The 18,178-nt window shown below is 38.7% G+C and overlaps 1 protein-coding gene across 1 annotated transcript in view; it reads right to left on the reverse strand.

Annotated features, from left to right (window-relative positions):
* Nucleotides 1–392: 392 nt before the first annotated feature.
* LOC140354311 (neuroligin-1-like) overlaps nucleotides 393–18,178 on the reverse strand; it is a 151,878-nt gene continuing 134,092 nt past the window's right edge. The window contains exon 3 of the mRNA XM_072439275.1: nucleotides 393–565. Coding sequence (XP_072295376.1) covers nucleotides 393–565 — 173 coding nt within the window. The remainder of the gene's footprint in view (nucleotides 566–18,178) is intronic.

The following is an 18,178-nucleotide window of genomic DNA, read 5'->3' on the forward strand; positions in this document are numbered from 1 at the left end:
GGTAGGCTAGTCAATCCAGCAAAACACATACTATTAACATGTCCAACCATTTTGTAAATATGAAACTACACCAGAAACTATAAGAACCTTTTGCAAACACACATTGAGTAATGAACTGCCGAACATTAAAAGGAATTCGACGCAATGCGAGCGTCAAACTCTTTCACCATTTGAAGTATGCTAAGTATGCCAAAGTTAGAAACCCTTAGAAACACAAAGTTCTATCACAAAAACTGAGTTATCCCAAAGTTCTTCAACACTTTTTGATACGTTTTGCTGGACATGTAGTCAAAGATTTCACGCGACGATCACAAAACAACCCATGACGTACTGTAGATACACTTTTTTCCCCATCCGCAGCGTTTCCAACCAGCGACCAGCAAAGCAAAACGTTACAAAAACATCATCTTACCTAGCACGCCCAGTCTGTAGTTGACGGTGATGACGATGACGTTTCCGTAACTGGCCAGGATACTTCCGTCGAACATGTTCCCCGTTCCTTCCATGTAGGATCCCCCATGGATGAAGACCATGACGGGCTTGGGACTTCCGCTCTCCCTGATGTCTACGGAGGGGTAAGAAGGAGCGGCGAAATTAGACCACGATGTGAACAGAAAGCAACAAAAAAAAAAAAGTAATTCTACAACAACTATACGTAAATGCTCTTGGCACACTGGCTGTTATTTCTTTATTTTTGCTTACAAATTTGAAGCGTCAAACCATCCCTGCCCTGTGATTGAAAGCTGCTATCTTATTTATTTGTTGATGTGTTTTTCGTCGCGATAATATGCAGGTTTTAATGAAAGTGGGCAGTAAATGCGGCGGGTTTTAATTTTCCGGCTGCCGATTGACTGTCAACTTGTAAGAGTGGCAATCCGAGCTGTCATATTATGCGGAGGCTGTACAATTAAATGGGAACGGGATCTAATGAAAAACAGCACATTGGACTTGACGTGCTTATGAAAATGGAGTGCATTATTGAAAGTTTGAGACGCGAGTTAGATGAGGAGTTTCTATGCGTACGGTTTGATGGAATATTCATTACGGTGCATAGAATGTCGGATAACGATGTGAGTTAAGGCGGTCAGAAGGGGGCGTTGTTCTGGTTTGGACAAAGCAGATTATTTAAAGGAAAAGGAGCCAACTTTTTATTATTCAACTTCAGGAAAATGCCATTTACTCACTACGATATATTGTAAAAACGGAGTGTCATAAGAAAGAAGGAGAGTGAATGGCTTTTAAAAGACATTTTGCTGGATGATAATCAGATATAAGTAACTGCAAATAAAAATTTCATCCAATCAGAGACATTTTATGATGAGAATCGCACTGTCAAAGTGAACTATGAGAAATTATTGGAAAAAATATATACTTTTTCTATACACAGTGGTAATGGTACAGCTTATATTCATGTAAAACCACACTGTATTTTTAATTATTACTATGCAATTTCACTATTTTGAGAGTATTTCATTTTTTTTTTTCCATGGTCTGTGTCACTAGTGTTGTTAATGCGTACTTCCCGTGTAAAAATCGTTTTATACTAATATATTTTGAATATATAATTTTTTTTCTGGCCCCTAAAACTGGGGTCTGTTCAGTTGTGAATATCATTAGAACTGTGTACTTATTAACAAACTTTTGAGGGAATGTTTGAGATGCTGAAATACCTCATTTAAAAAAAAAATCATGTTGACCAATGTTGGTGATTGGTCAGCACATTTAATTTAATTGGTTAATACTGTAAATGTTGCCGATAAATGATCAAATGTATCGATTTCAAGCAATTTTACATGTCCATTCCTTTGTTCCAGAAGTGTTCCATCTAAGAATTTGGGGCAGAAAACTTGGATCGAGTTCTGGAACTTGAAAACACGGCCAGGAAATTAGCAGACAACAGAAAACAGTTCAATCTTAGATGCCGAGAGAACAATATGATCCCGAAGAGGTTACAGATGAAAGCGCCAGTAAAAGGATTGATAATGGATAAACGATATAAATGATTTTACATGATTTTAAACTTTTTTCCTACAGATAACAATTATTTATTATTAATTATTTTTTTCCTTTTGAAAGTGCTGTTATGATATCACATCTGGACTCCCACTGACTTTGCTCCGTTTGCACGCCTCAGATCTTCATAATTCATAGTGACACTGCTGGATGTGGATCCAGGGTATAGGCCTGTGTTTGTTTATGATTGTATCTATTTGTGTTAAAGCAAATTGCCTCCAGGGACCATTAAAAATTCATCCCTCGTTCCTTTCATGATGTCGAGAGCGAGTTTAACGGCTCTCGCAAGGTCAGGACAGCGGCGCTCCAAAGGTAGTACGATGGAGGTTTGGTGTTTTCGCTCCACTGTATCGTACGAAAAGAGTTACGTTTTAGAGTTTGTTGATATCAAAATGTATGAGCTGGGGTACTTTATTTTGAAACTGCATCAGGATGAAGTATTTACATCAATCTAGCTTCTATGGACTACGACGTGTTTGGTAACGCTTTATGATACCTACCGTAAACCCTAATTAGCCTTAAAGTGCCTATGACAGGTTGGACTACTCATTCATCTAAGACAAATATATTTTCAATTTAGCTAAAAAATATTTAAACAAAAATATAATCCCAGAATAGCACATTTTTAAGTTTTTAGTTTTACTTCCTTGTTGTAATTGATGACATCACAGGAGGAAATTACTTACTTTAATGTTACTTATGGGAGCACCTTTTTTTTTGTTGAATTGATGTTTAGAGGGAGTGTCCCTAATGTGATGTCACTTCCTCTTATTTTATACAGATTTTTCCACCTTTCTACACTAATAGCTACGGTATTTGATTGGTGTAAAACTGACATTTATTTTTACAACATTCATAAATACCCCATTTTAAAGTCAAAATTAGAAAACCCAACTTGCCACTCTCCCTCACTCACAACATTCAAATCCCGCCTAAAAACATACCTCTTCACCCAAGCCTATGACCTCCCCTACCCCTAGCCTCCTCTACCCCACTGTCTACTCTTCTACCCCCTGTTACATCCCCATCTTTTTCTCTCTACTTCTTCTGTCTTGTTCATTTTATCTGTATATTAATGTGTATTGTACGTGTTGTCCCCCCCGTCTGTAAATACCCCCCCCCTTTTTATATATGTTCAGCGTCTTTGGGTCACTGAAAAGCGCTATATAAATAAAAGTTATTATTATTATTATATGCCCTTTAATAATGTATGTTTAAAGACTTAATAATGAGCACATTGTTTATGAAGAATGAGTCAGACCGGGTAACTTCTTAATTAAAGTCACTAAGCCTGAATCGTTCTTGATAAACTATTTGTTTGTACTTTATCAAGGTTATTCAAAGTATGATTGAAGTGTTAACTTATGTTTTATAATTAAGTGGATAACTTTAATTAGATAACTTGTAACTTGTATTGCAAGGTTTTGTTACCCAGCATGCAACATGTTCTTCCACTTTAACTTTGGTGAGTAGAGAAACCAATAGCTCAGTTCAGACTCTATTGCGTGGCCTCTGTAGTTGCACAGTTTTGTTTTACTCTTATTTATTTGTGTTTCTTTTCTTGAAATGGCAACACCTCCGAATGAATGTTTTGTTTTCTTGGTTTCAGTGTGGTTTGATATTGATTACTTGGCAAACACCGCTTTCAGCACCATCTACTGTTGCTTTACTGTTGTTTTTTTCAGTTAATTAGTATCGAACTATAACATATGTAGATCCTTATTTTACATGTCGTTTATGGTAAAAGCCCAATATTGATCTAAATGGGCTTAGTAATAGTGATAGATATATTTACTTCTTGTTCAAAACTGCTGAAATTTATAACAACATTTCACCATAACAAGCAGCAAATTGACATTCACAGCTTTTCGTTTTTTTGAAAAGTGTCTACGTGACATTTTAGAGCTCGACATGTCACTGGGAGTTTTAACGTTTCAAATAATCACAACTGAGAACAGGGTTGTGGGCGGGGATAGGGGATAGGTGAACATTTTCTGAGCACTCTAACCTCAGTTTAGGACAATACAGGCTTCACTCAAACGTGCAGGAGTGAATCAAAATACAACTTTTGTACGAATGATGAGAAAATACAGTTTAAAAGTTTACTGTAGTCGACTTTGCAGAGCATTTCGGTCGTAAATCTTTTTTTGTTGCCATTCCAAGTATGTTGAATGGTATATTTGAAGTTGTATCATTTGCCCTCCACCTCAACGTTAACTAAAGGCGCATTGGATTTGTATCATCACAAGAACGGAGCATAAGGAGGAGGATGAGGGATCAAACACGGCTCTATCGCCAGGAAATATTGCGTTTCATCTTGTTTCCTATAACTATCTTCATCAGAATTCATACGAGGGACGTTTGAGCAGTTTGGGACTTTGGTCGGCTGAAAGATTGCCAACTCTCCGGAGAATTCCAAATGATTCATGACGGGAAACAGGAGCGTTTTATGGGGATTGAAAAGATGAGATCAAAATGTAAACAGTTTTAATGAATCGCATAATTAAAGAATGTGAGACTTTGAAATGAAACCACTTAGAACTTTTGACCTTTTTCCTTGCTTTGTTTTTAATTCTTTGTGGGTTACTGCAGGGATTTGTACATACATTAATTGAGGGAGAATCTTTCTAGATGTATCTGCATTTTAATCTGGATGCCCTTCCGGACTGATTCATTCAAATTATTCAAAGCAAGGAGCTGGCAGAAAAAAAAGTATATTAGTGGGTGACTTAATGGGCCCTATATCTTTTTATTTTTCATTTATTCCATATCATTGATCAACTTTAACACATTTGGCAATTTTTGTTGTTATTATTATTTTTTAGTTAGCTCTTTTGTGAAACTTAAAGGTTGAATGGACGATTTTTTTGGCCAAAATCTGAGTCTTATTTCCTCGTGGCGTGGACTGCCATGTATCAGTCATAAAACGCACCTACTGCTCACCTGCAGCCGCGTGAGGCTCGTCCCCGAGAGCAGCACGGTTCCACGTGCCTAAGCGCATTGATCTATCATAACATAGTTCCCTCGGTGTACGGGACAAAATTAGGACGGAAAAAGACAGTTCGAGCTGACTCAGAAGAAGACGGAAATCTACGGGAGACGAGAGATGTGATGCGATCCGTCGCGCTAATAAACAAATGCGCGTGTGTGTTGTATCAGTCCACACGGGGGAGTGGCATGTGCACTTCCACCTGAGTTCTCAAATCGCCGAAAAATCGTCTATTGCGCCTTTAATAAATTGGCTTTATTTTGGAATTAACCAGTTCCCATTTCTGAATGCAAACAATTTATGAATGAAAATGATCAAATGACAAAAATTTATTGATTTGTAACATTTAAAATTATATATTTGTAGATGTTTTTATTTTTTAGTTCTTGTTTTCGTTATAAAATTTTCTTTAATATTTTGAATTACTATTCATAATATACATTCGTCTCAAAAACTCTAACATTCAGAAACGTCAATGAACTTTTATCTGATTTGACAAAAACAAAATACAAATAAAATATATGTAAAATAATTCACAATTTTGAGTGAATTATTTGACATTTTTTGTTATTTAAAATTTTAAACATGGTTTAATTTCTAATACAGTATTGGAATTATTGGAAGTGTTGTATACATGTATAGCCTAACTTAAAAATGTAAAATAATGTGTAGTCCGACTTGTTCTAAGACAGCGCAGAAATAATTCAAAGTTCATCTTGAGGAAATGTATTCTCTGGCATTTGACACCCTTTCTTCTGCTGATCTTGAACCAGGAGTACCTCGCTGGAGGATTAGTAACTGCGTTTTACACGGTTCCATTTTTCTCCAAATCCAGATCTGCTCGCGGTCTGAAAACCCCCCTAATGCATTTCCCCCGCGCTCTGTACGGCCGCGTGAATGGTGCGTCTGAGTCACATCATAAAAAGGTGTTGTGAGGCGTAGGTGGACCTAAATATGAAGCAGCGTATATAAAACAGCACCTGCACACCCAACGGCGCGACGGAGAAAGGAAATATCCAGGCGGAAATTGAAATGCGGTCGTGTACGGGAGCGAGCCGAGACGTATGCGCTGCCTATCTGATCAGCTCCACGTGCAACGCCGGGATTTGGCACCCATTTCAGTTACGATTTTCAATTTTGAACTCCCAGGATCATTCAAAATTCATGCGATTCTATTTTACGGTATTGAATTTGTGGTCTGTATTAACTTTTTTTCTCGTCTGTTCGCTCTTTCAAATGGAACATTGGCCAAACTGAGACTAAAGATGTTTTATTATTTCATTGAATCCACCGTCATCCTGTGAATTGTAACTCCGAATGCTTTTTTCTCTCACAGAGACATAAAGATTAGCCTTAAAGTAGCACCTACACACACCAAACTTTACAATCTTGTACCGAGCATGATTTTGACGGATTGTGCAGAAGGATTCGTTGATATCTAATTCCAAACCTAATTTATTCACGTTTTACCTCCACACATGTTGGCAAAGTTAGATTTTTTATGCCAATTTTAAGTCCAATCTGGTTTCCTAAAATACTAATTAAGACATTTAAACCTGGCTTTATAACATTTTCTGATTTATGTCCCAAATATGTGCATTTTTGATCGATTTTACACCTTTATATTATCAAACAACAGAGGAAGTTTCCAATTGATATTGTTAAATGACAGATTTGTTCCTATTTGCTAACAGTGTCTCATGTGACTTGCTCCTGGGTTCGCCGACCAATCAGTGAGCAGAGGGCACATGTGGGAGTGGCACGCTGCAATCGATCACAATCCAATTAAAATCGCATTAAAATGTAACTTATACAAGATATTTTTGTCAGGGACTGTTAGAAATGGGCAGTTCTAAATTATTATTAGGTTAATTAACACTATTTTTTTTATATATTTTCACGGTAAAGCAAAGGGACATAGTGAAAGACAATTATGTATTTTAAAAGATATAACATGTTCTCTCGGGCCCAGTAGCAGGGCCCCAGCCAGGTGTGTTTGGGCCCCTGACTTAGCATACATAATGTCCTCTGCTAACAACAGAAAATCTTATAGAACTTGCTCATTGCTTTAGTTTAGACCTTTTCAAACGTCTTTTAAATTGCATGCGTCCTGTATTGTTCAAAGAGACGTGAGCAGGCCTTCCCACAGATCAGACCTGTAACTTGACCTAGTGTCCATGGAGACAAGCAGGAGAGGTTTCATAGTGCACCTTTTTATTTATCACGCTGTCTTTATAAAGCACGAGACGAAATTGGCAAATATTTGATGAACCAAGACAAAAAAACATTTCCTTCACAATTCAAAATGACAAGTTTTCATATGTTTGTATTGTTTGTAACGTGTTTTTCTTTTGATATTAAATCCTCCGCCATGGCCTTGAGCTGTTGTTCGAAAACAGCCCGAATTATGACAAAATTGTATCGCTCGTGAAGTGTGATTGATGTCAAAACATTTAGTACAACACTTTAAGATAATGTTGCATCTGACAATTTCAACTCATTTTGGAAAACGCTGCATGACACAGGAATCCATCATGTTGACAAGGTTACGCTTGTGCCACGCTATTCTTGATACAATAATAATAGCGTCAAATTCTGCTGATGGAAAACGTGAAATGATAGATTCTTTACAAATCATTGGGGATAGACATTACATGGTATTTAAAGGACACATATTATGCATTGTTTGTATTGTTATTTGCTTTTAAACACGCTAAACTATTGGAGATGTTGGAATTTGATTTGTTCATCTTTTGCTTTTTTTGTCTTTGTCGGAGGCAGAATTGCGCAGCATGAGCACACGTTGGCAGTCTGCGTGCGTTTCATGTCTTTATCGGTGGTTAGCTTCATGTTAGCATTCTTAAAGAACACGCTGTACCTTTGCACACTGCCTGTTCTCTGGCGTCTGGCTCCCGCTGCACAAACCCAGCCAAAACGTACTCATTCAGAAAGATTACACTCTCAATTAACACATCGATTTAATTCCGTATATATTGGATTTTTTGTGTCGATCACTTGGATTCCATTAGTCATTTGTTCAAACTCTTGCATTTCCTTTTAAACAATCGATTTTGTATTTTGTCATTTTGTCGTTTGTTCATGAGCTACTGCGAGTTTGATCAGATAACCGTCCTTCTTGAGTACAGAGAAGATTTAAAGATGTGGGTCTTTTTATGGGTAAAGATTGGAGCATTTTTGGAGTGTGTACGGAACCAGAATTGAACCAGGTATAAAGCAGAATTATAAAATGACTAAATGTAAACCAAACCAGCTCTAATTTAGTGCTAGAAAAGTTAAAGCACTAACCTAGAAAGGTTCACAGCTGTTGATCAAGCAGAGATAACTTCAGCCATTATGTCCTCTAAAAGCTCAACTTGTGTCCTAGACCCCATTCCAAGCAGACTCCTCAAAGACATTCTCCCCCTAATTATAGACCCTATTCTTAATATAATAAATACTTCACTCCAAAGTGGCTATGTTCCACAGTCCTTCAAACATGCAGTCATTAAACCTCTTCTGAAAAAGCCTAATCTAGATCCCGACCTATTGGTAAACTACAGACCTATTTCAAATCTTCCCTTCGTCTCTAAAATCCTTGAAAAAGTTGTAGTAAAACAGCTTTGTCGCCACCTGCAGGACAATAACTTATTTGAAGTTTTCCAGTCAGGGTTCAGAGCCCACCACAGCACTGAAACTGCACTAGTTAAAGTCACAAATGATTTGTTATTAGCCGCTGACGATGGACTGGTCTCAATCCTGGTTCTGTTGGACCTGAGCGCAGCGTTTGACACCATTGACCACAACATTCTACTGCAGAGGTTAGAATGTGATGTAGGTGTTGGAGGAACAGCCCTCAGCTGGTTTAAATCCTATCTATCTGATAGGTTCCAATTTGTTAATGTAAACCAGAGCTCCTCACCAAGCTCTAAAGTAATTTACGGTGTGCCACAGGGTTCGGTACTCGGTCCAGTTCTGTTTCTCTTTATATGCTACCATTAGGCAACATTATCAGGTCACATGGCATTAACTTCCACTGCTATGCAGATGACACTCAGCTGTATTTATCAATGAAACCTGATCAGAGCGATCAAGTAGACAGACTTAGTACTTGTGTGAAGGAGATAAAAACCTGGATGACACTAAACTACCTGCTTCTTAACCCTGAAAAAACCGAGGTCATTGTGCTTGGCCCTAAGCATCTAGGAGACGATCTATCTGAGCAGATAGCCACACTGGACAATGTCAGTGTAGCCTCTAGTTCTACTGTAAGAAATCTTGGAGTCTTATTTGACCGGGAGCTCTCATTTAAAGCTCATATAAATCAAGCTTGTAAAACAGCCTATTTCCATTTGCGCAACATCGCCAAAATCAGAAGAATCCTGCCTAAAAGTGATGCCGAAAAACTTATCCATGCATTTGTAACGACTAGATTAGACTACTGTAACTCCTGCTTGCAGCGTGTCCTAAAAGCTCCATAAAAAGCTTTCAACTGGTTCAAAATGCAGCAGCAAGATTACTAACAGGAACAAAAAGAAGAGAGCACATTACGCCAGTGCTGAAGTCTCTTCACTGGCTCCCCGACGAGTCTGGAATCAAATTCAAAATTCTACTCTTGACCTACAAAGCCATAAATGACATGGCCCCATCCTACCTCAAAGATGCTATAGAACCATATCATCCAAACAGAGCTCTTCGCTCTCAGAATGCTGGCCTTCTGGTGGTGCCAAGAGTCTCTAAAAGTACTGTAGGAGGTAGAGCGTTTAGCTACCAAGCTCCTGTGTTATGGAATCAGCTCCCGACCCATGTTAAATATGCTGACACAGTCTCTTCATTTAAGTCCAGGCTTAAAACGTTCCTCTTCGAAATCGCTTATGGTCAGAGTAGTTAGGAACAGAAAGATAAACCCACAGCTTCAGCTACGCTGCCCTAGGAGTAACTGTGCTGGGGGAAGTATGACAGCTTGAGCACTATCCTCTTCTTCTTCTGACTACTTATGCTATCAAACAATATTTATTTTTTGATTCCACTTGCAAACTGTTCACCGCCTTCTTTTCTTTCTCTCACTCCTGAGGACCTGTGGACCCAGATGCCCCTCCCCTGGTGAAGTGGTCCCTGCCCTGTGTGGACGGTCCCTCATCTGCCTGAAGAGTGGGTCCAGCTCGCCTCCGACGGTCCCTCATCTGCCTGAAGAGTGGCTCCAGCTCGCCTCCGACGGTCCCTCATCTGCCTGAAGAGTGGGTCCAGCTCGCCTCCGACGGTCCCTCATCTGCCTGAAGAGTGGGTCCAGTTCGCCTCCGACGGTCCCTCATCTGCCTGAAGAGTGGGTCCAGCTCGCCTCCGACGGTCCCTCTTCTGCCTGAAGAGTGGGTCCAGCTCGCTTCCGACGGTCCCTCATCTGCCTGAAGAGTGGGTCCAGCTCGCCTCCGACGGTCCCTCTTCTGCCTGAAGAGTGGGTCCAGCTCGCCTCCGACGGTCCCTCATCTGCCTGAAGAGTGGTTCCAGCTCGCTTCCGACGGTCCCTCATCTGCCTGAAGAGTGGGTCCAGCTCGCCTCCGACGGTCCCTCTTCTGCCTGAAGAGTGGGTCCAGCTCGACTCAGACGGTCCCTCTTCTGCCTGAAGAGTGGGTCCAGCTCCAGTCTCCTTGTGTCCGTCTGTCCGTCTGTGAGAGTCGGATCTCTCCTTCACTGGAACTCCTCCAGGTTTCTACGCTTTTTTCCCAAAGAGGTTTTTTTGTAGTTTTTCCTGGCCGAGAAGGAGAGTCTAAGGACAGAGGACCCTGGGACATCGTCCCTCGCCACCACAGACATTGTCTGACTTCATCGCCACCACAGACATTGTTGATTCATTTCTCCCTGTGGCCCTCAGAGGCAACTGTTGTTGTGATTTTGGGCCTTACAAAAATAAATTGATTTGATTTGATTTGATTAAAGGTGGAATGGACGATTTTTTTCCAGCAAATTTTTTATCATATTTCCTCATGGCGTGGATAAATCATTTGTCCTGCCACGTATCAATCATAAAACGCACCTATCGCTCACCTGCAGCCGCGTCAGGCTCGTCCCCACGTTTCCGCGTGCCTAAGCGCATGGATCTATCATAATATAGTTCCCTCAGTGTACGGGGCAAAATGAAGACGGAGAAAGACAGTTCGAGCTGACGCAGAAGTGGACAGAAATCTACGGGAGACGAGAGATGTGATGCGCTCCGTTGTACTAATAAACAAACGCACGTGTGTGTTGTATCGGTCCGCACGGGGGAGTGGCATGCGCACTTCCACCTGCGTTCTCAAATCGCCGAAAAATCGTCCATACCGCCTTTAAGAAAAAGAAAAGCTAAGAATTTTTTTTTTTTATATATTTGGAAAATGGGTCACGGGCTATATCTGATAGTTTAGAGGGCCTGATCTGGCCTACGGGCCTTAAGTTGAATAACCCTGCTTTAGAGAAGACGCACTTTGTGTCTGATCCTAAAATAAAACACTTGGACAGAAGGAAATGAGGCTAACGTTCAGTCTGCAAGTAAGCGAACAACGTTTATTAGCCTAGACACAGGATTAGCACGGTAGTTTCATGTTTGAACTATAGCTCCTGAAACAGCGTGTCACTGCACTGTCTGGACTGATGTCTGCTTCTTCCTGATGGCGTTAATCAGTGTCTGGAGACAAAGTGTCTTTAAAGGTCCCATAACATGCAAAATCGACTTTTCAGAGCTTTTAACCTTCTTACATTGCAATTGTGCTTCATATATGTACCCAGAGTGTTTATTTGATTGATTCCTGCAGTGTTTAGCTACAGTACAGACTATCTCCTTTCCTCCAATCTCCAAACTGACGGGCGGTGGGGCAAGACCGCGTCATAAACACAGGCACGCGTCATCAAGGGTGTTGCACAACCCTTATTATTATCAATTATACACTTAGGATAGACTACGAAACGTGAAAAAAAGCATGTTATGGCACCTTTAAGCATGTAACAGAAGAATGATCCTTTCTTTTGAGACTTAGTAAAACTCACAAGCTAGCGGCTTCTGTCCTCATGACAGTACTGAGTGTGTCACGTCACCGCGGAGCCACAATTACAATCTATTTTGTTAAATATGAAGTTTGAAAATGACTTCAACCATAGAGCGATTTAAGTATGAAACGTTGATAGAAGTGGGTGATATTGACAATAAGGTATTTTTTATAGTAATGTGTTTTTATATTATTTATTATTTTATTATTCAGATGATATTATGTCAATCCATCTGTTTTTTAAATGTATTAGTTGAGGTTTAAGTATCAGACAAATCAAATGGAAAATGATGTAGAATCGTAGAAATGTTAATTTATATCCTTATTTGGAAGTTTAAAGTATAAGTTCAGTTTTTTTCTGTTTTCATTTTCCTTCAGCTTTTTTTGCACCATTTAAAACAATATACTCAATGTTCCACTTGTTTTTATCTTTAGAATAACTCTTACAATACTATACATTTCCCTATTATCTGCCAAATTATAGCTTTGAAATAATTTGCCAAATTTGAAACTTCGACAGAGGAACATTTTCCAAAACTCATACTTTTTAATAAGTGGAAGTCTTCTTTGTACTTTTAATTATTGCAACTAATGATCATTTTTGAAGCAAGAACAGAAAGTGATCATTGTTATGTTCTCAATTTTCTAAAATGTGTTCAGAATATTTATTTGAAAACCTCAGAACAGCCTCGACAAATGTGCTGAGGCCTTAATTAGGCATATTTCACTGTAAATTTGTCAAATCTGTGACAAGTGAATTACATTATCATTTTCAATTAGTTTCTGGGGGAAAAATACAGCAGACAAAGTATGTTTCCACTTCTCCGACTCCAGCTCCATCATCATCAATGTCAGTGTTGAATTGGATAAAAAATGCTTATGTTCAGTTTAGCTGTTTTGAATTTTAAAGGTGCACTGTGTAACTTTTCTTGTAGAGACTGCCTGTTTCCATGGAGATGTTATTGCCTTTCCTGGAATAATCCACAGTAAGGCAACTGTTCATGTTTTGCATTTACATTACAGCTGTTTTTATTGATTAACATTTTTTAAAATCCGGCATTCATTGTTGTGGCAATTTCTTCTTGTCTCCATGGAGATAATTAACCTTAATGGGGGGGTAATAATGGACTCAGACTTGAACTTTAATAGCCACGTCAAATCAATAACATCAGCAGCTTTTTACCATCTAAAAAACATTGCCAAAATCAAAAATATAGTGTCAAAACCAGATTTAGAGAGACTTATCCATGCGTTTGTCTCCAGTAGATTAGACTACTGTAACGGCCTGTTCACTGGCTTCTCCAAACGAGCTGTAAAACAGCTGCAGTTCATCCAGAACGCTGCTGCTCGGGTCCTGACTAGAACCAGGAAGTACCATCACATTAGTCCTGTTCTCAGGTCTCTGCACTGGCTCCTGTGGCTCAGAGAAGAGACTTTAAAGCAGCTCTGCTTGTGTACAAGTCTCTCCATGGCCTAGCACCAAAGTACATCTTGGATATGTTAGTGCCATATGAACCATCTCGGACTCTGAGGACCTCAGGGACCGGCCTCCTGCTGGTGCCAGAGTCAGGACTAAACATGGACCGGCCTCCTGCTGGTGCCAGAGTCAGGACTAAACATGGACCGGCCTCCTGCTGGTGCCCAGAGTCAGGACTAAACATGGACCGGCCTCCTGCTGGTGCCAGAGTCAGGACTAAACATGGACCGGCCTCCTGCTGGTGCCAGAGTCAGGACTAAACATGGGGAATCTGCGTTTCAGTTTTATGCAGCTAAAATCTGGAACAGTCTTCCTGAAGATGTGAGACAGGTTCTACTCTGACAATGTTCAAATCCAAGCTAAAAACAGTTTTGTTTAGCTGCACATTTGACTGAAAGGATTTTTTCTTTGCACTCTTCTCTTTTGTTTGTGATTTTATTAGTTTAGACAATCAGTTGGATTGATAATTTTTAATTTAGTTAATTTTATTGTATTTCTGTTTCTGTAATTTCTTTGTGATTTGAATGCATTTTCCTGCTGTGAAGCACTTTGAATTGCCTTGTGTATGAAATGTGCTCTACAAATAAACTTGCCTTGCCTTAATGCCATATTGTGGAACATTCCAGGCAAAGCAATCTGATGAGTCCGTCACAGTGAGTCCGCCACAAAAGTACTATTATCTGGCTGTTTTTTTTAGAATTTTTTATTTTATGGTTTAGTTTCCATATTTTCTGACAATTGTTATAATTTAGTGAATTCAGTGTCACTTTTTTTCCATGAGATACAATAATCAATGAAGTGCTAAGAGCTTTAAACTTTGCTTTCATGAGATAAATGTATAATTTATTTGGTAACTGTCATTACAAATACTCACGTTGCTGCAGTTGTGTAAGTTTTTCTTGGTAATTGTACTTTTTTGGTAGATTTTTTTTGTATTTGTAAATGATTATAATTCTCTAATCATGTAATTGGCAAGTAGTTCAAAATCACAGGAGTTACCGAGAAACAACACTGCATCGGCTGCTCTGATTGGCCAGGAAATATGATTATTTTTACTTGATTCATCTTTAAACTGTTTCTTTAATGAAATTATGTACAAAACGATTGATCTTAAAGGTTTTTTTTCCATGCATACTTTTGACTTTTGTACTAAAACACACAACAATGTCATTCACTTGGCCCATTGTCTATTGTACACAGAAATTATTATTTGACAATTAAAATCATGGGAGAACATCTTTATTTGGTTGAATTGATGTTTAAATTCCTGTATAACGTATAAAATTGTGACAAAATGTTTCAGTACTCTGCTCTACTTCCTGTCTTTTTCTACTTTTATTTTTTTGTTTTTATTACAAACGTTCTACATTTACAACATGCATTATCCCACCACATAAAATTAAAATTAGAATGAATAAATGCACTTTAAGTACACATTTGTCAGCAGTACTTATACGCATTTATATTTTAGACATTTCATAGCAAAATAACTGTACTTTTAATTGAGTACTTCACTCTTTCCACCACTTACAATTCATCCTGAAATCATGAAACTGCAGAGAACCGTTGTCTTACCCGGAGATCGCCACGTAAGATTTCTATAAGAGCTCTTCTACTGAGAGTCTTTTTCAAACTTCCTATAAGTGATCTGTTCTTTTCCTCTGTATCTTCCTGCGTTGCATCAATGACATTTCCCCATGTGGGACAATAAAGGATTATCTTATCTTATCTTAATTATTGGTATTTCAACTTTTTTATGGTTCTATATCTAATCCATAGCGTATTCTAGGCTCAATTTTGAGTACTTTTAACCATAGTTTAACCATACAGTATTTGGTTTTGAGTTGCTATGGTACGACCTAACTGTTTCCTCACTCTCAAACCCATGACTAGTGATGAAATGAGAGATACGCTCCTTATTTTCAGTCAAACCCATAAAAAGCCAGCATGCTAACACATCCTCTCTTGAACTACTTTCCTCTCTACTCCCCCTAGTGGCCATGGCTGATGTTTGAGTTCTAAAAGCTACAAATAGCTGCTTTAAAGTGCTTCCCGTGGCCCAGTATACGGCATGTCCTATGTTTGAAGTAGATGAAAGAGCGTTTTTATGGGGCTTGATCAGACTGAGTGCTGATTGGTTGGCGAGCGTTTGTATGAGGGCTGGTTTCTGCAGCATGTTCTCTGCAGCGTGATCAAAGCCGGGCAGGTATCCACGGAGATGACTCCTGAACTTTATGATGCTGCTGCTTTTAGTGTAATGTTCCCCTAAAACAAGGAGAGAAGGAGGAATATCTTCTTATACAGTATAAAACGTCAACATTAAGCTCTAATCCTTATGCGATGTAAACTCTGAGTGATGATTGTTTTAGATATAGATGAACCGTGTTTGCCCAAATGAAACTGTAATGTTAGATTTGTATTTGTGCTGCCTGGTGGTCTAGTGGTTAAGTCACAGCACACTTATGCCAGGCTCCAAGTGCAGCCGCCCACAGTGTCGTGAGTTTGATTCCCGACTCCGACAGTTTGCTGCATGTCTTTTCCCTTCTCTCGCATCCCCCATTTCCCACTGTGCTTTCCTGTCAATCAATGGTCCACAAAAATCGTAAAAACTAAAAAGATTTTTAATTAATTTAGTGAATATTTAAGGACATAATGACTATAATGAATCTAATCTTAGATCTTTAGATGTTAAGGACTACAAATAATTTTGATTTGTGTATTTTAGTATTTCACATTGTGGATGAATAGTTATAGATAGCATTAGTATTTGTATGTGATAATTCTAATAATGAATTGGATAATTATTTCAAATGCTTACTGATTCATTTGATAATTGTATTTTTTAGGAATTTTGGTTCTTGATAAATTATGAATTGTAATGAATTGTACAATTGTATTTTAGGAGGTGAGCCTATAATTAATGATGAAATAGGAGAATTGCTGTAGATTGATTGTTTATCTATATAGAGTAAGTATAGAGGGGGCGCTGATGTGTAAAGGGGTCTTTGGATTTGGATTGGATATATTCTTAAATTAAACCTGCATCTTTTCACTTGGAGATTAATGTTTTCCGTGCACTGTCCTTGTTTTAATACAAATACAATACATTTAACTAGTGGTGGAAGAAGTAGTTTTCTAATGTAAGTTAAAATACAGATACAAATACTAAGTAAAAGTATCACAAAAATAAAGTCTACTTAAAGGAGCTCTTTCATGTCATCTGGTGCTCAGGTTTCCATGTTTGCAGGTGCTTTTTATCCCCGGGATGTTGATTTAACCAGTAATACAACCGCAGAGTTCAAATCAGTACGTTTTGTTGAGGTTAAGACTCTCAAAAAATAAAAGTGATCTAGATATCTATTTATCCAAAGATCATACTATTCTAACTTTAGCTAGCTAGCGTTACATCTTAATTAAACAGTAGAGTTGCTCAATCTGTAACTTTAAATCAAAGAGCTGAAATGTTTATGATCAATTGACAAATCCGATTCTTTTCTTCCGCCTCCACAGTGTGATGTTAGCATGTCAATGTTTGTTAGCTTTGTTATGACAGTAAACTCTGCTCTGGCCTCTGAAAATCATGGTGAATAATAATGTTCAGAATGCATTGCTCAAGTAGGTGAGCAATAGATGTGGGCTGATGCAAACAGTTTAAAATAATAAATATTCATATCAATTATTATTGTATTTTAAGGCTACTAAATGTTTGACTTAAGGATGTGCGTTATTACCGGTAGTATTGATTTTGGCCTTTAAACATGCACTACTATGGCATTTCATGTTGTAGGCGTTCCTTCATCAGGATTCAGTGTTAGCACCCCATCTACACGCTAATATAGCACACAGTTGTAATGAATGTGATTAGACGGCAGAAACACACGCATTTGCAAATGTGTTATGGGTTTAAAACAGAACAGGAGTGCCCCCGATCTCAATCACATTTCTAGGATATTTGAACTGAGTATTTTCTGAGACTCTGAGGGAGGGGACCTTGTCACCAGGATTATTAAGTGTGTGAATGAGGCTAAATACAACTCCAGGTATGTTTTTGATGAAGGATCAGTGTTATAACATTGTTAAAAGCCCCAAAAGGTAGATTTGATATATTATGTGTCCTTTTGATATTTGTCTGACATTTTATGCCCTATCTTTACATAATTGTGCCTGTGTCTCGTCTCTGCCCTGTCCTCATACAGTTTACATCGCAGGCGTCAGGAGGTCAAGGGTGTAGCGTCGCATTAGCATTTCTGTGCGCTGATCTCCTCTCGGCGTTACATTGTGTGCGTGAACTGTCCGCTCTGCATTGAACAGGATTAGCCCTCTGCCCCACATCTGTCACAGGATTTCACTGGATATATAAGAAGTCGAGTGTTTGTCTTTGTATTTAAGTGTGAAATCTGTCTGCAGCACGTCAAACCCTTTTGAGTTAGCCATCGCCTGATCTGAGTGTAATTATATTGTTTACTTTGTCACATTATCTTTATTATTTACCCAAAAGGATCAGTAACAAACATTTACAATTTCACGACCATACTAATCCTTTGTTTAGGACTTTATTGTTCAAGAGGCATTTATAACTTCAAAGGCGCTGTACCTGACCGGCATCTAATTATAGAGCGTTTTAATGTCCATGAAGCAGGAAGTGCACTGTTAGCATGCTAATGTTTGTTAGCTTTACCATGACTC

This window comes from Eucyclogobius newberryi, unplaced genomic scaffold (genome assembly GCF_026437365.1).
Source record: "Eucyclogobius newberryi isolate DKJ021-1_F unplaced genomic scaffold, fEucNew1.0.hap1 SCAF_9, whole genome shotgun sequence".
NCBI classification, from domain to species: domain Eukaryota; kingdom Metazoa; phylum Chordata; class Actinopteri; order Gobiiformes; family Gobiidae; genus Eucyclogobius; species Eucyclogobius newberryi.